Consider the following 25,037-nt stretch of genomic DNA (forward strand, 5'->3'; position numbering starts at 1 on the left):
TCCTTTCATGTGCCTGTTGACTATCTGTATGTCTTCTTTGGAGAAATGTCTGTTTAGGTCTTCTGCCCATTTTTCATTGGATTGTTTGTGTTTTTTTGATATTAAGCTGTATGAACTGTTTGTATATTTTAGAAGTTAATACCTTGTCTGTAGCATCATTTGCAAATATTTTCCTTCAGTCTTCTGGTTGTCTTTTCATTTTGTTTGTGGTTTCCTTTGCTGTGCAAAAGCTTTTAAGTTTAATTAAGTTCCTTTTGTTTATTTTTGTTTTTATTACCATTACTCTGGGAGATGGATCCAAAAAGTATTGCTGCAATTTATGTCCAAGAGTGTTTTTCCTCCATTTTCCTCCAGGAGTTTTATAGTATCCGGTCTCACATTTAGGTCTTTAATCCATTTTGAGTTTATTTTTATATTTGGTGTTAGGGAATGTTCTAATTTCAGTCTTCTACATGTAGCTGTCCAGTTTTCCCAGCACCACTTATTGAAGAGGCTGTCTTTTCTCCATTGTATATTCTTGCCTCCTTTGTTGTAGATTAATTGACCATACACTTATGCATGGGTTTATTTCTGGGCTTTCTATCTTGTTCCATTGGTCTATATTTCTGATTTTTGTGCCAGTACCATACTGTTTTAATTACTGTAATTTTGTAGTATAGTCTGAAATTAGGGAGTGTGATTCCTCCAGCTCCGTTCTCTCTCAAGATTGTTTTGGTTATTCGAGGTTTTTTGTGTTTCTATACAAATGAAAAAAATTTTTGTTCCAGTTCTGTGAAAAATGCCATTGGTTATTTGATAGGGATTGTATTGATTCTGTAGATTACCTTGGGTTCTATGGTTGTTTTAACCATGTTAATTCTTCCAATCCAAGAACATGGTGTATATTTCAATCTACGTTATCTTCAGTTTCTTTCATTAACATCTTACAGTTTTCAGAGTACAGGTCTGTTGCCTCTTTAGGTAGGTTTATTCCTAGATATTTTATTCTTTTTGATGCAATAGTTAATGGGATTGTTTCCTTAATTTTGTTTCTGATATTTCATTGCTAGTATATAGAAATTCATCAGATTTATTTATGTTAATTTTGTATCCAGCAACTTTACCAAATTCATTGATGAGCTCTAGTAGTTTTCTGGTAGCATCTGTAGGATTTTCTATGTATACCCTCGTGTCATCTGCAAACAGTGACAGTTTTACTTCTTTTTTTCCACTTTGGATTCCTTTTGTTTGTTTTTCTTCTCTGATTGCTGTGGCTAGGACTTGAATAAAAGTGGTGAGGGTGGACATCCTTGTCTTGTTCCTGATCTGACAGGAAACGCTTTCAGCTTTTCACCATTGTGTGTGATGTTGGCTGTGGGTTTGTCATGTGTGACCTTTATTATGTTGAGGTATGTTCCCTCTATGCCCATTTTCTGAAGAGTTTTTTTAAATTCACAAGTGGATGTTGAATTTTATCAAAAGTCTTTTCTGTATCTACTGAGATGATCATATAATTTTTATTCTTTAACTTGACAATGTGGTCTATTGTGTTGATTTGCAGATGTTGAAAACTCCTTGCATCCCTGGAATAAACCCCACTTGATCACGGTGTATGAGCCTTTCAGTGTGTTGCTGGAATCAGTTTGCTAGCATTTTGTGGACGATTTTTGCATCTATGTTCATTATTATGGTTTTTTCTCCAAAAGATATTGACCTTGGTAAATAAGAAATAAAATACTGTTACAGTTAGAGGTTTGGCTGAAAGAGTCAGAAATGTAAAGCACGAAAGAAAAGAAGGATATCAAGAAACAAGACAAAAGGAGGGAGGGAAATATCAGCAGGGTTCACTCTCCACGTGTAAGTATCCTGGAACATGAGAGGGTAGTTGGGAGGAGTCAGCAACCTTGGTATAAGAGTGAAAAGCTTTGGGGCTTCCCTGGTGGTGCAGTGGTTGAGAGTCCGTCCGCCTGCCGATGCGGGGGACACAGGTTTGTGACCCGGTCCGGGAAGATCCCACATGCTGCGGAGCGGCTGGGCCTGTGAGCCATGGCCGCTGAGCCTGCACTCCGCAATAGGAGAGGCTGCAACAGTGAGAGGCCCTCGTGCTGCAAAAAAAAAAAAAAAAGAAAAGAAAAAGAAAAAAACAAAGAAAAAGTGAAAAGCTTCATTTCATTTAACCCTCTTTGAAACTCTCCTGAGTTGTATGTCCTTAGATTGTTCCTCAGACTCCTTTCTTACCTCCCTGGAAGAATCTCCCCCTCTTCTCCTTTTCCCTCCCAGCCCCAAAGAAGCCCAGATGACCAGAGTTCACTCCTTCTTTCCCATTCCCATTATTTGACCGTGGAGTGAGGCTGAGCCCTCCATCCTCACCCTCGAGGTTTAGGGCCTTCCCCTCCCTCACCTTCCTACAAGAAAGATTGTGTTGAATAGTATAGACTGTAAAAGTTTGGGAGAGAAAAGATACAAATTCCATCCAGAAGAGGCAGTCTCTAATACATTCTGTCCAAAAGGGGGCAGTAGTGTACATATAGGAAACAAGTTACCAATATATATGCCCCCCTCTGTGTCCACTGCAGCATTATTTACAATAGCCAAGATATGGAAGCAACCTAAGTGTCCACTGATGGATGAACAAATAAAGAAGATGTAGTATGTATATGCAGTGGAATACTATCCAGCTATATAAAAAGAAATCCTTCCATTTGTGACAATATGGATGGATCTTGAGTGTATTAGGCTAAGTGAAATAAATCAGATGGAGAAACACAAATACTGTATGATTTCACTCATATGTGGAATCTAAAAAAACAAACATGAACAAACAAAATGAAATTTATTCATAGTTGCAGAGAATAGATTAGTGGTTACTGGAGGGGAAGGGGGTTGGGAGTTGGGTGTAATGGGTGAAGGGGGTCAGCTGTATAATGGATGAGTGGTAACTAGACTTGTGGGAGTGATCACTTTGTAGTGTGTACAGATGTTGAATTATATTGCTGGATAGCTGACACATCATCATCATCATCATCATCGTGGAAACAAGGTATCACTAAACATCCATTTTTACCCAGAGCAAAGTGACAGCACTTACCCACGTATACTCCTTCCAGTGTGGTTATTTAGAAGTTTTCAAGACTACTCCGAGGATGATAAAACAAAGACCAGCATATTCCATAGCCCAGAGTAGCTTCTTTCAACTTGTAAATTCAGCCATGCAGGGAACATCCTCCTCCATAGTGAGCTAAGGTTACCACTTCCCAGTTACCTATGAATGCTTGGAGTCCTAGCCATTCCTTCAAAAGCCAAAGATGAAACAGACAGAAAAGAATACCTGAAATATCCAAAAAACAAAATGGAGAAATACAGTCCCTTTACCAAGAATTAGTATTCCTAAGTTTTCTCATTTGGAGTATTCTCTCCTACCAGGTAGCTAGTGGGGGTGTTTTTAAAACATGAGTCCACTGAAGGGGAAGCAGTGTGATCGGTCAACCGAAGGGGAGGTATTTCTAGAAATAACCTACTTGTGTCTGTACTTCACCCAAAAGGGGAACCCATTGACTACAATTCCCATCTTAGTAGGAATATTAGATTTCAGGAATTATTACATAGAAACTGTAAGCTTAAAGAAAAATCTTTCCAAAAAATCAGTAGCTTTTTAATGTAGCCACCCAACTTTTCTGCACTGTTAGGCTTAAGATTTTTCCATCTGGAGGAAGAAATTGTTAAGAGTTGACTGTGCATATGAGGCCAGCCTGGGGGCAGGAATGAACTGTAAGCAGACACAAGGGATCTTATTGAGGTGGCAGAAATGGTCTAAAACTGTGGTAATGGTTGCATACTTTGTAAGTTTATTAAAAATCATGGAATTGCACAGTCAAAATGAATGAATTTTATGGTATATCAAGTATACCTTGATAAAGATGTTTAAAAAAAGAGTCAATGTGTAAACCTCCTAAAACCATGTCATAAGCCTTTTTAATAAGATATTACTCTCTTATTTTTCCCTATAAAGCCTTCCTTTCTTATTATACCTCAAATCCTCTGGTATCAACTCTTTTTTATCTTATAACCTCTAAAAAACTGCCCTCTCCTTCAGTTTCCCTATGCTCTTCATTATTGTGATAAAATTATTTTACACTTAAAAATAAATACTTAAGAAATATAATTAGAAGGCAAAACACATAAAACTCATTTTTCTGCAGAGCTATATGTAAGAAAGTGAGAAAGGTGCTTTCCTTCATTCTTCTCTACCTTTTCACATTCCTAAATATATTTGCTTCCTGGGAAGTTTTGGCAACCCAGCTCTTTTGACTCTAGCCCCACTGCTTGCTCTCGTGCACCATATCGGTGGGAATAAGGGTGCGTTTGCTGCTGCTTCCGACAGTGATCAGCACCAGGGGACAGGTCACTGGAGAAGCCAGTTGTGCCAGTGTCTCCTTACTCCTTTCCCCCGATGAACTTGAGTGTTTGGAAGGGTCAGATCATTGTATATTATGGGTATTACACTCAAGAGATTAAAAATCCTGTTTAATTTCTTATTATTGTTATAGCTCAAATCAAACCCAAGTGAAAATGAAGAAAAAGAAGCCCAGTCCCAACTTACCAAATCTGATGAAATGCAGCATTTGCGTTCACAAGCACTTGATGCTTTTGAAAGCTCAGATTATATAGCTGCTATAACCTTCCTTGATAAGATTTTAGAGGTAAGTTTTTTTTTTGCTCTTGCAGCTGACATGCCTAACACTTCTTTTTACTGTAAGGTATGTGTATATACCACAGAAAACCTAGATAGCATAAAATCAGATTGACCCTGGGGTTTTCAGCTCTTAATTGAAAGATGGTGTTTATACAGAACAAAATTTGGGACTGAAATTTTCAGTAAATATACTGAAGGTGCTATGGAGTGGGAGTTACATATCTTTATACATTGCCTGCTTTGCTGTTTTTGTTTGATTTTGCATTTTTGGGGAGCAGGGCAAGAAAACCCTAGAGGTTAGTTAATGGGATAAAAGATGAAAGAGTTGGTTGAAGAAAAAGGAAAAATGATGTTTGGGAGGAAAGAGTGAGAAGTTGCTAGGGAAGAAGGCAGATGAAGAGTTTATAGGCTCCAGAGGGTTCTAGATAGGGAAATCTAAGTCTGCCTCAGCAAGGACTTAATGACAAAGGATGTAATGGTTTCAGAAGGAAGTCTAAAAGAATATTCAAATGGAAGCAGTCATAATTCATATTTGTTTATCATTTTCATAGCACTTTGTATAGTCTAATCTTGGCAATAAACTCGTGATGTATGTAGAATGGTCACTTTTTGATAGTTTTATAGAGGAAATCGTGTGATGTGGTCCAGTGGAATTCATGGTTTACTAAATTATTTTGTTAATGCTTTATCAAGGAAATATAAAGTTACGATTTTCACCTTCCAGTAATTAGACTATCCATCTTGACCTAGCTTGTTGTATTTAGTTTATATACAGTATTGATTTTGATACCTTACTCTGTGTGAAAAGTAGACATGACTTTAATACAGCTCTAAGAATTATATAAAGACACACAGGTCTTATTGGTGAGCATTTGGGTTTACATTTTGAAGAATACTAGTGGTTTACTAAAACATTGTCAACTTTTTGGTAAAATGGAAACAGTGAAGCTTCAGCCTTCTCACATTGTTTTTCTCTTTATTTTTGTGATATGAGGATTTAATTTCAAGGAGGTAACATTTTGTAAAAGATCATTTAATATAGTTACTGGTAGAATAAAAATATTTTGTGAATTTAGAGCCTAGATTTTATTTTTTGAGACTAGAAATTAGAATTGTTAAGTATAAAAATCTGGTTAGAAAATATTCTCTTCAAAATCAAATACAGTAGGGCTTCCCTGGTGGCGCAGTGGTTAAGAATCCACCAGCCAATGCGGGGACACGGGTTCGAGCCCTGGTCTGGGAAGATCCCGCATGCCGCAGAGCAACTGAGCCCATGTGCAACTGCTGAGCCTGCATCCTAGAGCCCTCAAGCCACGAATACTGAGCCCGCGTGCCACAGCTACTGAAGCCCACGTGCCTAGAGCCCGTGCTTCACAGTAGGAGAGGAGTGGCCACCACAACGAGAAGCCTGCACACCGCAGCGAAGACTGGTTCCGCTCGCCGCAACTAGAGAAAAGCCCATGTGCAGCAACGAAGACCCAACACAGCCCAAAATAAAAAATTAAATAAAACAAATAAATTTATATAAAAAAATAAAATATACTTCACTGGGAACCACCTTCTAATAGTAAATACCATGTTTTCTTTCAGTGTTTTAGAATTATATAACTGAAAGGGGTAGGAAAAGTGCCTTGTTAGTATATACATCCCTTACCCCATTGGAATTTATTTAAGACATCTTTGGAGAAATTATTTTGTCACATCTCATGTTTGTCACATCTAAATTGTATTAGACTTTTTAATATTACTTACAATATAGAAGTCATAACATTAATTGAGGATGTTTTACGTTGATAAATATGTAGATAAAATATGTCAGGTGCAAGTATGAATGTGCATAATTTACTGTTTCTTTAAGTCTAGTTCTTTTGTTTCTCAAGGTTTGTGTTTGGGATGCAGAACTACGGGAACTTCGAGCTGAATGTTTTATAAAAGAAGGGGAACCTAGGAAAGCGATAAGTGACTTAAAAGCTGCATCAAAATTGAAGAATGATAATACTGAGGCATTTTATAAAATCAGCACACTGTACTATGAGCTAGGAGACCATGAACTGTCTCTCAGGTCAGTTCTAGTAACATACACATCTCTTCATCTTTTTATTGTTTGTAGTAAGAGAATACTCCCATTTTCTTTTAAAATTTAACTTTAAATTAATAAAATTATGGTTAAGGCTTTTTTATATATCTGTAATTTTGTGTTATCTCTAAGTTATTCTGCTTCCACATTAGTTCTTTTCATGAAGTATGCTTAGTAAAATAAATAGGAGGGTATTACATTTGCAGAAGCAAAATAGTGTTTGTTATATATCTCTACTTAAGTCATTTGAACTTGAATTAATAAATGTGTGTGCATAATACAATGTCGTATATAACAGTGTATGATAAATTATTGTCAGTATATTTTAATTGTTACGGACAAAAAATACCTTTTGTTGTGATTTCTGTATTTAGTATGAAAAACCATTTATTGATTATTTTGACTTGGAGTATTTTCCTTTTTTTAATGCATGAACAGTGAAGTTCGTGAATGTCTTAAACTTGACCAGGATCATAAAAGGTGTTTTGCACACTATAAACAAGTCAAGAAACTTAATAAGCTGATTAAGTCAGCTGAAGAGCTCATCAAAGAAGGCAGGTAAGACTATGCTTGTGTAGAGGATCTCACCTTCCCTCAGATGTCTGGTTGTGGCCACAAAAGAACAACTGAACTGCTTGCTTTTACTCTTTGCTGTTGAGGGTGGTGTATCTTAGATGGCATTGGGCCTTAGCAAAACTACCACAGTTGTACACTTTTTGAATAAGGCAGAATATAAATAATGGTAACTGCGTAGTATTCTTTTTTAAATTTGTTTATTTGCAATTTGTTTATTTTCAGCTGTGTTGGGTCTTCGTTGATGCGTGTGGGCTTTCTCTAGTTGCAGCCAGTGGGGTTGCGGTGCACCGGCTTCTCATTGTGGTGGCTTCTCGTTGCAGGGCACGGGCTCTAGGCACGTGGCCTCAGTAGTTGTGGCACGCGGGCTTAGTTGCTCCATGGCATGTGGGATCTTCCTGAACCAGGGCTCGAACCCATGTCCCCTGCACTGGCAGATGGATTCTTAACCACTGTGCCACCAGGGAAGTCCCTGCATAGTATTGTTACCAGCATATTTATTTTATATTTCACCAACTATTTACTGAATTTCTCCTGCATCAGGCACTGACTATGTACTGAGTGGTGCAGAAATGAATATGACTAGTAGTGTTTGGTCTTAAGACGCTGGTAGTTTAGTGTGGGAGACAGGCACATAAATTGATTATTAAAAGGTAATACATATCTAGAGCGATAGCGATGCATACAGAGTATGCAGACATTTCCTCTCAGTACAGGATTCTGGGTTAACAGTTCTTTTGTTACAGCAGCTGAAAAATATTGTGCCCTTTCTTTCTGGCTTCCGTGGTTTCTGATGAGAAATCCATTGTCATTTTAATTGTTTTTTTCCTTAAAGATAAGCAGTTATCTTCCTCTGACTGCTTTTCAGATTATTTCCTTGTCTTTAGTTTTCAGAAGTTTAATTATGATATATCTCAGCATGGATTTCTTTGTGTTTATCCTGTTTGGCAAATCCTTAGCTTCTAGAATATGTAGGTTTATGTCTCTTGTCAAATTTTGGGAAGTTTCCAGCCATTATTTCTGGGAATACGTTTTCAGCCTTACCCTCTCTCTGTTTTCCTTCTTAGACTCTGATTAACATAAATGTTAGAGTTTTTGTTTTAGCCCTACAGTCCCTGAGGCTCTGTTTATTTTTCTTTTTCAGTTTATTTTCTCTGTTGTTCAGATTTGGTAATTTCTATTGTTCCAATTCACTGATTCTGTTCTCTGTCCCCTACATTCTGCTCTTGAGCACATGTGGTGAGCAATTTATTTCAGTTTTTATACTTTTCAGTTCTAAAAATTCTATTTGGAATGTTTATATCTTCTATTTCTTTGCTGAGACTTTCCATTTCTTTGCTGAGTCATTCTATTTTTTCATTTGCTTTAAGCATGTTTGTTAATTGCTGCTTTTTTCATGGCTGCTTTAACATCTCTGTCCTCTTGGTGTTGGTTTGAGATCTTCCTGTTTCTTGGTATGATGATTAGTTTTTAATTGAAACCTGGATAAGTTCATTTTATAAGATACTGTTTTTTATTTAAATCTTCTTTTTTGGGTGGCTTTTCCTGACATCGTTCCAGCAAAGTGAGCATGAGGGGCTGGGGGGTAGGCACCACCTTGTTAACTGCCAGATTGAGGTAGAAGTTTCCCACTTGGCCTTCATTGCTATTCGAGGTGTGGGATTCTCACTACTGCTTGGTGTGGGTAAGAGTTTTGGGGACTCAGTTCTGGCCATGCATGAAAGTTCTGGCTCCCAACATAGCATTCTCTGACACTACCTTTGTTGGGTGTGGACACACCTCATTACAGGCTCACCAGGGAAGAAGTCTAGACTCTCCAGTTGACCTGCTCATATTGGTGGGGGTGGGACCATAATTTTCTTATCTCCCCCTTTCTGAGTCTTTTCATATTAAAAAAAAAGTACATGTAATGTCCAGGGTATTTGCACAGGTATCTAGCTAGAGGAATTGGGGATGGTACATCTACTCCACCTTTCCAGAAGCTACTTTTTTTTTTTTTTTAAGTGAAGTGCAGTATTTTCTAATTGAACTTTTAATTTCTTATTGTAGTTTCACAGGTAGTTTTAAGAAATAGAGTGAGGTCTTGCATACTCTGTATAGTTTCCTACAATTGTACCTTCTTGGAAATCTATAGAACAGTATCCCAACTAGGATTTTGACATTGATGTCTAGCTTTTGCTTTAAGTTTTGTATTTAAACCTATATTTTAATACAGTGGCATTTAAATTTGAAGATTGCAGCACTTTGGGAATAATGTGCCACAATGGCATATAAATATCGCTTGCATTGGGTGGGCCAAAAAGTGCCTTCGGTTTTTTAACTAAACATAAAAGACACATTTTTCATGTTCACCAAGAACTTTACTGAACAACGTATTCACCCTTTTGTTCCACTACCTTCTGCCATTTTTCAGGCAACGTCATAATTCCATCTACCAAAAACTTTTTATCTTTTTGAGCAAAGAACTGTTCCAGGTGCCTTTTACAGTCCTCCAGGGAATTGAAATTTTTTCTGTTAACAGAATTTTGTAAAGACCAGAATAAATGAAAATCTGAAGGTGCAATGTCTGGTGAATATGGCGGATGAATCAGGACTTCCCAGCCAAGCTGTAACAGTCTTTGCCTGGTCATCAGAGAAATATATGTGGTCTTGTGTTATCCTGATGGAAGATTATGCGTTTTCTGTTGATTAATTCTGTGTTTTTTTTTTTTTTTTGTGGTATGCGGGCCTCTCACTGTTGTGGCCTCTCCCGTTGTGCGGAGCACAGGCTCCGGACGCGCAGGCTCAGCGGCCATGGCTCACGGGCCCAGCCGCTGCGCGGCATGTGAGATCTTCCCGGACCGGGGCATGAACCCGTGTCCCCTGCATCAGCAGGCGGACTCTCAACCACTGCGCCACCAGGGAGGCCCTGTTGATTAATTCTGGATGCTTTTCGTCGGGTGCTGCTTTCAGTTGGTCTAATTGGGAGCAGTACTTGTTGGAATTAATCGTTTGGTTTTCAAGAAGGAGCTCATAATAGAGGACTCCCTTCCAATCCCACCGTATACACAACGTCACCTTCTTTGGATGAAGACCGGCCTTTGGTGTGGTTGGTGGTGGTGCATTTCGCTTGCCCCACGATCTCTTCCGTTCCATGTTACTGTACAGTATCCACTTTTCATCGCCCATCACAATTTGTTTTAAAAACAGAACATTTTCATTACGTTTCAGTTGAGAATTGCATGTGGAAATATGGTCAAGAAGGTTTTTTTCACTTAACTTATGTGGAACGGAAACATCAAAGTGATTCACATAACCAAGCTGGTGCAAATGATTTCCAACATTTGATTTGGATATTTTGAGTATGTTGGCTATCTCCCGCATGGTATAATGTTGATTGTTCTCAGTTATTGTTTCTATTTGATCGCTATCAACTTCAACTGGTCTACCCGACCGTGGAGCATCATCCAGTGAGAAATCTCCAGCATGAAACTTCGCAAACCACTTTTGAAATGTTTAGTCGGTCACAGCACCTTCTCCATACACTGCACAAATCTTTTGTGCATTTCAGTTGCGTTTTTACCTTTCTTGAAATAATAAAGCATAATATGCTGAAAATGTTGCTTTTTTTCTTCCATCTTCAGCATTAAAATGGCAACACAAAAATTCACCAATTTTGATCTTTTTTTAAATGCACACTGATATGACAGCTGTTACATACAATCTAACATAATTGTTTCGAATGAAGTTAAAGACAACTAAGTGCTACTAGAGCCATCTTATGGAAAAAACTGAACGAACCTTTTGGCTAACCCAACAGTTTGTCATTAATGAGGAAAGTAACAATGCATAACATGACTAGTACTTTTCACCGGTTTAAAAATATGCTGAAATAGCTTTTATTGTTCTTAGAAAGCTAGGAATGTTGGGGATTTAAGCAGGTTTCTTCTCCGTGGAGCAACTAAGCCCGTGCACCACAACTACTGAGCCTGCGTGCCGCAACTACTGAAGCCCGTGTGCCTAGAGCCCGTGCTCCTCAACGAGAGAAGCCACTGCAATGAGAAGCCTGTGCACTGCAACGAAGAATAGCCCCCGCTCGCCACAACTAGAGAAAAGCCCATGTGCAGCAACAAAGACCCAATGAAGCCAAAAATAAATAAAATTTAAAAAAAAAAGTTACCTACTGTATGATTACATTTATATAGAATTCATGAAATAAAATTATAGAGATGGTAAACAGATTAGAAATTGCTAAGGGTCAGGGAGCAGGATGATGTGTAACTATAAAGGGATGGCATGAAGAAACCTTATAGAGGTGGAGTAGTTCTGTATCTTCATTGTGGTGATGGTTACACGAACCTACACGTGATAAAACTATATAAAACTACATATACTCACACACACACACACACACACACACACACACACACACACACACACACACACACACACATATACACACACAACTAAGTGAATAGAAAACTGTTGAAATCTCCAAAACCAAAACAGGTTTCTTCTGCAAGGAATTACAATGTACTTAGATTTGAATATTGATATTTGTTATATAAAATAACATGTAATGGGCTCTATTATTTCATCAGTGTTTAGTAAGCAAGAAATAAAACCTGATCTCTGTTTTGCTGAAAGTGCTTTGTATAGTCAGACTTTAACAAAGTGTTTTCCTCAGTTTCAAAATCATGAGCACTTTTCTGTAGAGAATTCATCATTTGATTTGATGGGTACTCACAGGTATGCTCTGATTTATCCATATACATTTTCTGTGGTCATGTTTTTTATCTCCCAACTCTTAATTGCAGAGAGAGCCTTCCTTGCTACTGTAGATTAATAAGGTAGAAGCAGTCTTTGAAGGGATGTGCTCATTCAGATCAATTGATTAAGTAACATATAGTGAAGAGTAGAGGGTCCTTTCTTTAGCTCTGGAAATAGAATTTCATTTTTTACTAATCATGATTTGCTCATTTAACAGATACACAGATGCGACCAGCAAATATGAATCTGTCATGAAAACAGAGCCAAGTATTTCTGAATATACACTTCGTTCAAAAGAAAGGATTTGCCACTGCTTTTCAAAGGTAACTGTGGACTCACTCCCAGAATTGTAAAAACTTGACATGTGGAAAACAACCATAAATTCTTTTCTCACACTTACTTTTAGGATGAGAAGCCTGTTGAAGCTATTCGAGTGTGTTCAGAAGTTTTACAATTGGAACCTGACAATGTGAACGCTCTGAAAGACCGAGCAGAGGCCTATTTAATAGAAGAAATGTACGATGAAGGTAAATCTTTAAGGAATTTGATTTGCGATAGCTAAAAGTTGTTATATGTGCAATTAGCACCTGTTTAACATCCTTTTGTTTAGAACAAGTTTACCAGAGTACCTGGAAATGTTGGCAATTTTAGAAAAATGGCAGAGAACCTGAAAATTATTCTTTCTTTCTGGAACATGAAAACTACCATATAAGGAAAGAGTTCTGCTGTTGACACCAGTACAGTGGAATATTAAAATAAAAGTATTAATTTTCTTTGTTGTAGACAAGTTAGAAAAGATAAATAACAAGGTAGAAAATTTAAATTACAGATCTCATATCATCCAGAGGTAATCACTACTTGTTTTGGATTTACACCTTTCAGACTTACCTATGCATATGTATGAGTGTGTATTTTATGCATACATATACATATTGGATGCATGTATGCAGTATATATATTCTACCTACAGCAGACGTACATGTGACATATATGCCTAAATATAAAATGATCATCTGTGACCCCTAAGCTGTTTAGTAAATGTTAGGATACCTGCTTACCCAACTTTGTTCAAGTTGAAGTAGCAGAGAGAGAGATTCCTGCTAGATGTTGTAAGGACCTTGAATAGAGTCAGTGCCCTATTTTTGGAAGATAACTAAGGGAAATAGAGTAATTGTATAGAATCCTTTTATATATATATATATATATATATATATATATAAATTTTTTTCTTTTCATATATTTTGTTTTGTGGTCTTTTTCATGTGACATTATGCTGTAAACATTTAAATGAGATGATTTTGAAAAGAAGTGAGCCTTAGAGCCCTTAATGAAAAGTTTTTGTTTCAAATCAAGTAAAGCATTTTATTTTATTTATTTTTAACATCTTTATTGGAGTATAATTGCTTTACAATGGTGTATTAGTTTCTACTGTATAACAAAGTGAATCAGCTATACATATACATATATCCCCATATGTCTTCCCTCTTGTGTCTCCCTCCCATCCTCCCTATCCCACCTCTCAAGGTGGTCACAAAGCACTGAACTGAACTCAATGTGCTATATGCAGCTGCTTCCCACTAGCTATCTATTTTACATTTGGTAGTGTATATATGTCCATGCTGCTCTCTCACTTCGTCCCAGCTTACCCTTCCCCCTCCCCGTGTCTTCAAGTCCATTCTCTATGTCTGTGTCTTTATTCCTGTCCTGGCTGTAGGTTCTTTAGAACCATTTTGGGTTTTTTTAGATTTCCATATATATGTGTTAGCATACGGTATTTGTTTTTCTCTTTCTGACTTAGTTCACAATGTATGACAGTCTCTAGGTCCATCCACCTCACTACAAATAACGCAATTTCATTTCTTTCTATGGCTGAGTAATATTACATTGTATATATGTGCCACATCTTTATCCATTCATCTGTCGATGGTCATTTAGGTTGCTTCCAAGTCCTGGCTATTGTAAATAGTGCTACAATGAACATTATGATACATGACCCTTTTTGAATTACGGTTGTCTCAGGTTATATGCCCAGTAGTAGGATTGCTGGGTTGCATGGTAGTTCTATATTTAGTTTTTTTAAGGAACCTCCATACTGTTCTCCATAGTGGCTGTATTAATTTACATTCCAACCAACAATGTAAGAGGATTCCCTTTTCTCCACACCCTCTCCAGCATGTATTGTTTGTGGATTTTTTGATGGCCATTCTGATTGGTGTGAGGTGATACCTCACTGTAGTTTTGATTTTCATTTCTCTAATGATTAGTGATGTTGAGCATCCTTTCATGTGTTTGTTGGCAATCTGTATATCTTCTTTGGAGAAATGTCTGTTTAGGTCTTCTGCCCAGTTTTGGATTGGGTTCTTTGTTTTTTTTGATATTGAGCTGCATGAGCTGCTTGTAAATATTGGAGATTAATTCTCTGTCAGTTGCTTCATTTGCAGATATTTTCTCCCATTCTCAGGGCTGCCTTGTGTCCCATTTGTGGTTTCCTTTCTGTGCAAAAAGTTTTAAGTTTCTTTAGGTTCCATCTGTCTATTTTTGTTTTTTTTCCATTTTTCTAGGAGATGGGTCAAAAAGGATCTTGCTGTGATTTATGTCATGGAGTGTTCTGCCTATGTTTTCCTCTAAGAGTTTTATAATGTCTGGCCTTACATTTAGGTCTTTAATCCATTTTGAGTTTATTTTTGTGTATGGTGTTAGGGAGTGTTCTAATTTCATTCTTTTACATGTAGCTGTCGAGTTGGCCCAGCACCACTTATTGAAGAGGCTATCTTTTCTCTATTGTATATTCTTGCATCCTTTATCAAAGAAAGATAAGGTGACCGTGTGTGTGTGTGTGTGTGTGGGGGGGTGGTTTATCTCTGGGCTTTCTATCCTGTTCCATTGATCCATATTTCTGTTTTTGTGCCAGTACCATACTGTCTTGATTACTGTAGCTTTGTAGTATAGTCTTCAGTCCGGGAGCCTGATTCCTCCAGCACCATTTTTCTTCCTCAAGATTGCTTTGGCTATTTGGGGTCTTTTGTGTTTCCATACAAATTGTGAGATTTTCTGTTCTAGTTCTGTGAAAAATGCGAGTGGTACTTTGATAGGGATTGTATTGAGTCTGTAGATTGCTTTGGGTAGTATAGTCATTTTCAGAATGTTGATTCTTCCAGTCCAAGAACATGGTATATCTCTCCATCTGTTTGTATTATCTTTAATTTCCTTCATCAGTGTCTTATAGTTTTCTGCATACAGGTCTTTTGTCTCCTTAGGTAGCTTTATTCCTAGGTATTTTATTTTTTTTGTTGCAGTGGCAAATGGGAGTGTTTTCTTAATTTCTCTTTCAGATTTTTCATCATTAGTGTATAGGAATGCAAGAGATTTCTGAGCATTAATTTTATGTCGTGTTACTTTACCAGATTCATTGATTAGCTCTAGTAGTTTTCTGGTAGCATCTTTAGGATTTTCTATGTATAGTATCATGTCATCTGCAAACAGTGACAGCTTTTCTTCTTTTCCAATTTTGATTCCATTTATTTCTTTTTCTTCTCAGATTGCTGTGGCTAAAACTTCCAAAACTATGTTGAATAATAGTGGTGAGACTAGACAACCTTGTCTGGTTCCTGATCTTAGAGGAAATGGTTTCAGTTTTTCATGTTTGAGAACGATATTGGCTGTGGGTTTGTCATATATGGCCTTTATTATGTTGAGGTAGATTCCCTCTATGCCTACTTTCTGGAGGGTTTTTATCATAAATGCGTGTTGAACTTCGCCAAAAGCTTTTTCTGCATCTATTGAGATGATCATATGGTTTTTCTCCTTCAATTTGTTAATATGGTGTATCGCATTGATTGATTTGCATATATTGAAGAATCCTTGCACTTGTGAGATAAACCCCACTTGATCATGGTGTTTGACCCTTTTAATGTGCTGCTGGATTCCGTTTGCTAGTATTTTGTTGAGGATTTCTGTATCTATGTTCATCAGTGATATTGGCCTGTAGTTTTCTTTCTTTGTGACATCTTTGTCTGGTTTTGGTATCAGGGTGATGTTGGCCTCGTAGGATGAGTTTGGGATTGTTCCTCCCTCTGCTATATTTTGGGAGAGTTTGAAAAGGATAGGTGTTAGCTCTTCTCTAAATGTTTGATAGAATTCGCCTGTGAAGCCATGTGGTCCTGGGCTTTTGTTTGTTGGAAGATTTTAAATAACAGTTTCAATTTCAGTGCTTGTGATTTGTCTGTTGATATTTTCTATTTCTTCCTGGTTCAGTCTCGAAAGGTTGTGCTTTTCTATGAATTTGTCCATTTCTTCCAGGTTGTGTATTTTATTGGCATATAGTTGCTTGTATTAAACTCTCATGACCCTTTGTATTTATGCAGTGTCAGTTGTTACTTCTCCTTTTTTCTATTTCTAGTGATTTGAGTCTTCTTCCTTTTTTTCTTGGTGAGTCTGGCTAATGGTTTATCAATTTTGTTTATCTTCTCAAAGAACCAGCTTTTAGTTTTATTGATCTTTGCTATTGTTTCCTTCATTTCTTTTTCATTTATTTCTGATCTGATCTTTATGATTTCTTTCCTTCTGCTAACTTTGGTGTTTTTTTGTTCTTCTTTCTCTAATTGCTTTAGGTATAAGGTTAAGTTGTTTATTTGAGATGTTTCTTGTTTTCTTGAGGTAGGATTGTATTGCTATAAACTGTCCTCTTAGAACTGCTTTTGCTGCATCCTATGGGTTTTGGGTCATCGTGCTTTCATTGTCATTTGTTTCTAGGTATTTTTTGATTTCCCGTTTGTTTTCCTCAGTGATCTCTTGGTTATTTAGTAGTGTATTGTTCAGCCTCCATGTGTTTGTATTTTTTACAGATTTTTTCCTGTAATTGATACCTAATCTCATAGCGTTGTTGTCGGAAAAGATACTTGATATGATTTCAATTTTCTTAAATTTACCAAGGCTTGGTTTGTGACCCACGATATGATCTATCCTGGAGAATGTTCCATGAGCACTTGAGAAGAAAGTGTATTCTGTTGTTTTTGGATGGAATGCCCTATAAATATCAGTTAAATCCATCTTTTTTTAATGTATCATTTAAAGTTTGTGTTTCCTTATTTATTTTTATTTTGGATGATCTGTCCATCGGTGAAGTGGGATGTTAAATTCCCCTACTATTATTGTGTTACTGTCAATTTCCCCTTTTATGGCTGTTAACATTTGTCTTATATATTGAGGTGCTCCTATATTGAGTGCATAAATGTTTATAATTGTTATATCTTCTTGAATTGATCCATTTTTGAATTGATCCCAAAGTGTCCTTCTTTGTCTCTCGTAATAGTCTTTATTTTAAAGTCTATTTTGTCTGATATGAGAATTGCTACTCCAGCTTTCTTTTGATTTCCATTTGCTTGGAATATCATTTTCTATCCCCTCACTTTCAGTCTGTATGTGTCCCTAGGTCTGAAGTGGGTCTCTTGTAGACAGCATATATACGGGTCTTGTTTTTGTATCCATTCAGCCAGTCTGTGTCTTTTGGTTGGAGCATTTAATCCATTTACATTTAAGGTAGTTATCGATATGTATGTTCCCTGTACCATTTTCTTAATTGTTTTGGGTTTGTTATTGTAGGTCTTTTCCTTCTCTTGTGTTTCCTGCATAGAGAAGTTCCTTTAGCATTTGTTGTAAAGCTGGCGTGGTGGTGCTGAATTCTCTTAGCTTTTGCTTGACAATAAAGGTTTTAATTTTTTTGTCAAATCTGAATGAGATCCTTGCTGGGTAGAGTAGTGTTGGTTGTAGGTTTTTCCGTTTCATCACTTTAAATTTGTCTTGCCACTCCCTTCTGGATTGCAGAGTTTCTGCTGAAAGATCAGCTGTTAATCATATGGGGATTCCTATGTATGGTATTTGATGTTTTTCCCTTGCTGCTTTTAATATTTTTTCTTTGTATTTAGTTTTTGATGTGTCTTGGCATATTTCTCCTTGGATTTATCCTGTATGGGACTCTCTGTGCTTCCTGGACCTGATTGACTATTTTGTTTCCCATATTAGGGAATTTTTCAACTATAATCTCTTCAAATAAAATATTTTCTCAGTCCCTTTCTTTTTCTCTTCTTCTTCTGGGACCCCTATAATTCAAATGTTGGTGTGTTTATTTTTTGTCCCAGAGGTCTCTGAGACTCTCCTCAATTCTTTTCATTCTTTTTTCTTTATTCTGCTCTGCAGTAGTTATTTCCCGTATTTTATCTTCCAGGTCACTTATCCGTTCTTTTGCCTCAGGTATTCTGCTGTTGATTCTTTCTAGAGAATTTTTAATTTCATTTATTGTGTTGTTCACCAGTGTTTGTTTGCTCTGTAGTTCTTCTAGATGCTTGTTAAACGTTTTTTATATTTTCTCCTTTCTATTTCCAAGATTTTACTATCATTACTCTGAATTCTTTTTCAGGTAGACTGCCTATTTCCTCTTCATTTGTTTGGTCTAGTGTGTTTTTACCTTGCTCCTTCATCTGCTGTGTGTTTCTCTGTCTTCTCATTTTGCTTAACTTACTGTGTTTGGGGGTCTCCTTTTCACAGGCTGCAGTTTCGTAGTTCCCGTTGTTTTTGGTGTCTGCCCCAAGTGGGTGAGGTTGGTTTAGTGGGTTGTGTAGGCTTCCTGGTGGAGGGAACTGGTGTCTGTGTTCTGATGGATGAGACTGGATCTTGTCTTTCTGGTGGGCAGGACCACATCCAGTGGTGTGTTTTGGGGTGTCTGTGAACTTATTATGATTTTAGGCAGCTTCTCTGCCAGTGGGTGGGGTTTTGTTTCTGTCTTGCTGGTTGTTTGGCATAGGGTGTCCAGCACTGTAGCTTGCTGCTCGTTGAGTGGAGCTGGGTCTTAGCTCTGAGTTGGAGATCTCTTGGAGAGCTTTTGCTGTTTGATATTATGTGGAGCCAGGAAGTCTCTTGTGGACCAATGTCCTGAACTTGTCTCTCCCACCTCAGAGTCACAGGCCTGACACACGGCCGGAGCATGAGGACCCTGTCAGCCACATGGATGGCTGGCAAGTTGGTACTGACTGTTGGCAGGTGGCCTCAGTTCCTCTTAGACCACTCAATAGGGCTGCTTGAGTGTCCTCACAGCATGGTAGCCGGATTCTCCCTGAAGGGAGACAAGTAAGGGGTGACCCAGAGCTGAATGTGTGTATTGGCAGCGGTGCCAGAGCGGGGGTTAGAGAGCAAGTAAAGCATTTAAAATCAAAAACAGTAAGAGTATTTTTCTGGTGAAACTTGTTTAGTGATTCTCTTTTTTTCCCCCCAGTTGCTGCATATTTATTTAATGAAGTGTGCAGCTATTTTATTTTATTTTATTTTTGCATTTAATATTTTAATTTCCATGAGAAGAGCTACAACATTGGCAATGTTTGTATTTTTTTTCACACACACATACACTGTATTTTATTTTTACAAGAGATAAACTGACACCAAGCATTGTAAATGGATGACCACAACAAAAGCAACAATGATTGCAGTTACCAAACACGAAACACACTCATACTGTCATAATATTGACATTCAGTCCAGTAATCCTCCACTGTAAGTACAGCTTGTTTACTTTGCAGTGAAAATTGATTTGTATATTTTTTGCCTCTGAGTCCTTGTGGGATTTTTTTTTTTATTCAAACAGAAAGTCACAAAAATTATAATCATCCTCATCAGTTCACTCAGTCCCATGTAATTAATTTTTTTTCATCTTGATGTTTTGTTAGCACTTTTATGAATTCATCAGTTTTCCATTGGAGTTCTGAAAATGCTTATTCATTCAGTTCAGCAGTATAGTCAGTTACCAGAAACCTGTACTTGTCGAGTCTTTTCCATGAATTCCTTGAAGATGAAACCCTTTTATAGGAACATTTTTGCAAAAGCATCAGAGTACACCCAGAACTCTCTGTAAATGACAAAAGACTTAAAAGTGACCACGGTTAAAGATTTGATGAAAGTTCATAATAATGCAATTGGCAAGGAAATTTAGTTATTTCTGAGATATACATTTTAAAGTAATAACTAGAATTATGACTTATAGCATTATACCAGAACATATAAGATTTTTAGAAATTTCATGTAATGTCTGAAACATTTATATTAACATATTTCCATACAAATACCCCAAAGAAAGTTTAGTATTAGTTGTGTTTTTTTGTTTGTTTTTATATACAGCAGGTTCTTATTAGTCATCAGTTTTATACACATCAGTGTATACATGTCAATCCCAGTTGCCCAATTCAGCACACCGCCATCCCCACCCCACCACGGTTTTCCCCCCTTGGTGTCCATACGTTTGTTCTCTACAGCTGTGTCTCAACTTCTGTGCAGCTATTTTAAATGTAGTAAGAATGCATTGCAGCAATGATAAAACCTATACTAAGAAACAGATAACTACACTTATAACTGAGAAAGGTTTGTGGTACTCATTTTTAAGGCAAACTGATCATTTACTTTTTTCCTGCTTTCTTTAATTTAAAAAGAATCTTGCTTCTAAATGGTTTCCTGGGAGTGTTGACAACTCTGGTTACACTGTGGGACATTTGTATACTATAGTCTTTGAGGTCTGATTGAGGCTCGAAACGTATGCGATCAAAATGATGAGTTTTAAGAGTCATAAGAATGCATCAGTAAGGCATGTGGTCTACATAGATCCCTTTCGTATACTTGCTCTTTTCACTTTTGAGCTCCTAGATGGCTATATTCTAGGATTTTGCATTCCAGTTATTTGAATGCTTCATCAAAGTGTACTTTTCTTATCTGTATGTGAACCCTCAGCTCTAACTGAAATCAGCGATGCTGCAGAAGAATTTAAGAAGAATTTAAGCTTAGCTGTTAAGATAAAAGGGTTAAGGGACTTCCCTGTTGGCACAGTGGTTAAGAATCCACTTGCCAGTGCAGGGGACAGGGGTTTGATCCCTGGTCTGGGAAGATCCCACATGCCGCAGAGCAACTAAGCCCATGCACCACAACTACTGAGCCTGCGCTCTAGAGCCCACAAGCCACAACTACTGAGGCTGCGTGCCACAACTACTAAAGCCCATGCACCTAGAGCCCGTGTTCCACAACAAGAGAAGCGACCGCAATGAGAAGCCTGCACACTGCAACGAAGAGTAGCCCCTGCTTGCCACATCTAGAGAAAGCCCGTGTACAGCAACGAAGACCCAATGCAGCCAAAAATAAATAAATAAATAAATAAATAAATAAATAAATAAATAAATAATTTGTAGGCTGCTAAATATAAGTTGAAGAATGCCTTTGTATCTTAAATATTAAACCAACTTTAGTTTTTAGAGAAATTTGACAGCTTAATTCTTGAAGAAAAAGATGCTTAATACTAATTTAATAGAACAGGTCTGTCTTTGAAGTCTATTTTAGTGTTTAAAAATTTTAAAAACATAGGAGTTTATTCTTTGTCTTTTTGGGGAGTTTAGATTGTGCATTGCAGGATCTTTCTGAATTATAGTTTTAGAAGAATAAAATGGTTGTTTAGTCACAACTATGAAAATCAAGCAACCTCATGGAGAGAGAGAGAATGGGTTGCTAGGTCTTTTTATTTGGGGTTGGGGGCTGGGTAGGGTGTAAGTTTTTGTATAGTTGAAACTGAAAGGTGTTACTTGACTTGTTTGGATTTGAATCAGAGGTTTAGTAAGTGATGTAGCCGAGTAGTAATCTTACTTAAAGGTGAAATAATATGTTGAAATCCTGAGTTAATATATGAAGCCTTCTGTATTATATTTTTTCATTCAGCAGTTTAAAATGATGGTATATATATAACAAATGAAGAAAAAATAGGTTTAGATTAGTGAATAATGGAACATGGAGATTTATTAATTTGGGGCTTATGAAAGAATGATCAGGAAAGATATTAGGGGATTCTACTTACTAGAACATGACTGTACAAATACCTCTTCAACCCACCATTCAGTTCTTCTGGATGTATACCCAGAAGTGAAATTGCTGGATCATAAAGTAATTTTAATTTTTTGAAGAACCACCACATTGCTTTATCCATAGTGGTTGTACTATTTTGCATTCCCACCAGCAGTGTTGCAAGGGTTCCAATTTCTCTCTGTCCTCCTCAACACATTTTCTGTTTTTTTTTTTTTAACAGTAGGCATTCTAATGGATGTGAAGTGATATCTAGTGGTTTTGATTTGCATTTCCCTAATGATTAGTGATGTTGAACATCTTTTCATATGCTTGTTGGCCATTTGTATATCTTTGGAGTGTGCCGTTTATTTTTGCCACGTGATTTCAATCAAGTAACTTAGCCTGTTATGTTTTACTTTCCTCATCTGTAAGATAGGAATGAGAATAGTACCTATGACATAGAACTGTTGTGACAGTTAAAGAAGATGAAGTCCAGAAAGTGATGCTTATTAGTACAGTGCTCCTAGTAAATGGTTTCCATTGTACTCATTTTTAGACAGTTGTTTGGAACTTGCATTGACTTTTCTGTACAAATGGTACTTAATGGGGTCTCTAGCTTCTAGGTCTGACCTATGACTGCTGTATTAACTCCATCTGACACGGCTGTTATTTTAGTATTACTAATAGTATCCAGAATTCTGAGAATAGGAACCAACTAGCATTTTTTTCCTGGATGAAGGGCCAGCCTGGGCCAAATTGTGAAATAGACATATTTTATCTTTGACATCCTATGATGTTCTGTAACCAGATTCTTGTGCCTTCTTGCTGATTCTAGGACTCTGCCTAGTGATGCTAAGTCCTCCCTAGTCCACAGAAGTATTTTGTGTTTAAAGTTCATACCACCTCCTTGCTTCAGCATTCTTATGCCCCCAAAACAGCTGTATTTTAGGAAAAGTGGCCAAATTTAAGATATTTGTATAAAACACTGGTAGATTTCTATTCCTTGTGATATAAGCATTTTTAATCCTAAAGAATATCAGATTAATGGAATTTCAGGCAAGTGTCTGTGATACTACACACACTGGGCAGCATGGCGGTCAGGTATGGGGCTCTGGGGCTCATCCCTAGGCAGGAAGGGGAGACCGTGTTGTTCTGAGTGGATCAGATTTCTCATGGCTGCTGCTTTTTTCAAGTTTGTTGGCCAGGGGTCCTTGGCTTCTGATTTAGGGAGGAGAGTGGAAGAGGTTGGTCTTAATTGGAAAATGCTGGCTCTATTTAGGATCATACCTAAAGTTTGGAGGCTGCTTATATATCGATATTTTTACACACCAGTCATAACCATGGACAAGTGTAATCAGAATCTTGAAAGCAGTTATTTCTGAAACTCAGATCTTGCCTTAGGTGCATCCTAGTTTAGCTTCACCTGAGGAGTTGGAAGCAGGTAGTTAGAACAGAAAAATGGCTACTCCTTTGCAAAGACAACTAGGGTAAGATACTGTATGTGGGTTGCTTAATTCCTTTGGCTGTAAATTTCATGACTGTACATCCTGCCTCTGTATTTATTCACAGCCAGGCTGCTTAGCCACAGCTGCAGCCTCCTATTTTCTTTTGAAAAGTGCATGGTTACAGGGAAGATTGCAGAGGTACCTGCTCTTTGAGGATTAGCACGTCTACCAGTTAGCTTAGGTTTAACACACTTGCCTATCATGCCAGTCAGAAAACATTGCACCCCCTATAGTGCCAACCCTTTGACTTCCTGTAGGAAATACCGAGGAATCCATGAATTTAATATGTAGATAGGGAAATAGAAAACATTCACGGGAGTGAAGCAGTGTTATTCAGCAGAAAAAGATAATGTTACAAGGCTCATTTCTGAATGGTCAAGAGCTTAAAGTATTTGAAATAAAAAAAAAATATTCAGGAAATATTAGGGAAGGACACTGCCGGTGTGGGAGAAGATGTAGTCAGAACAGAAGCCCAGAAGGCAGGAGAATTGAAAGGGTGTTTTGCCTTTCCCAAAGGTGACAACATTTGACTAGGACAGTGGGTAGCTTTGGAGAGGAGGAAGTAGGCCATGGGTATGTTTCTGTTTTGGCTTTTTTGTTTGCCGGTTAACAAGAAAGTGATTACCTGTGACAAACAGGTGTGACCTCAAACAGTGAAGTGGCTTCTTTAAAAGAGAAAAAAACAGAAACAAAAAACCCAAGAATCTCTTACCATCTTAAATTGAAACAGACTACGTACATGGTCTATATTTGTGTCTGTGTACTCCAGTGCTTTGAATACAGTTGGTGATATTTCTTAACTGTTGATAGAGAAGTTATTGCACAAGAGTTAAAATTTTATAATCTGACAGGAACTGGAATTCTCTTTGTATGCTACTGTTAGCACTATTATCTCTTTTCCACTATCAAAATTTCAACAAAACACACGTATAAAGCACAGTAATGTATCAGGTTCAGTTAGGATGCAGGTCACCTTACCGTCCCTATGTACAGAATTAAAAATAGTTCATCTCTTCACTGTTCAAGTATAATGGTTAGGCTTGCCCTCAGAGTCCAGTGCTAGAATGTGGTCTATTGTAGGAGGTAGTTCTATCGATGGAAGTTTGACTTAAAATTGTTCAGCCCTTTGTAATGTCAGAAATACCTCACGGTTCTCTCATACTTCTGTGCTAATCGTGAGTCTATATTGTAAGGGTACTTGGATAAAACTTCCCCTTTGTAGTCTAAGGATGAATATGTGTAAAACACAGTGGTAGAAGAGCTATTTTCATCGTCTATATTATGACAGTCTCACAGCAGGTAAGCGTTACCCCCAACATTTTATTATGAGGAATTTCAAAGATATTAGTTGAAAGAATTTTACAGTGAACAATCATGTCCTCACCATCTAGATTCTAAAATTAACATTTTACTATGTTTTATCACATTTATCTGTCTCTGTCCTTCCATGTATCCATCAGTTTATCTTTTTTAGATGCATTTCAAAAATAAGTTGTAGATTTTGGTTTACTTTTCCCCAAATACTTCACCTTGCTAATTATTAACTAGGAGGTAATTGTATTGGGTTGGCCAAAAAGTCTGGGTTTTTCTGTAACATCTT

General features: G+C 37.3%; 1 protein-coding gene across 5 annotated transcripts in view; it reads left to right on the forward strand.

Moving 5' to 3' along the window:
* DNAJC3 (DnaJ heat shock protein family (Hsp40) member C3) overlaps window positions 1-25,037 on the forward strand; it is a 110,402-nt gene that overhangs the window by 46,721 nt on the left and 38,644 nt on the right. For all 5 annotated transcript variants that reach the window (XM_059041566.2, XM_067016657.1, XM_067016655.1 and 2 more), the window contains exons 5-9: window positions 4,527-4,679; window positions 6,553-6,734; window positions 7,188-7,307; window positions 12,289-12,394; window positions 12,478-12,598. In XM_059041566.2, coding sequence (XP_058897549.1) covers window positions 4,527-4,679; window positions 6,553-6,734; window positions 7,188-7,307; window positions 12,289-12,394; window positions 12,478-12,598 — 682 coding nt within the window. The remainder of the gene's footprint in view (window positions 1-4,526; window positions 4,680-6,552; window positions 6,735-7,187; window positions 7,308-12,288; window positions 12,395-12,477; window positions 12,599-25,037) is intronic.

This window comes from Kogia breviceps, chromosome 16 (genome assembly GCF_026419965.1).
Source record: "Kogia breviceps isolate mKogBre1 chromosome 16, mKogBre1 haplotype 1, whole genome shotgun sequence".
Classification (NCBI taxonomy): domain Eukaryota; kingdom Metazoa; phylum Chordata; class Mammalia; order Artiodactyla; family Physeteridae; genus Kogia; species Kogia breviceps.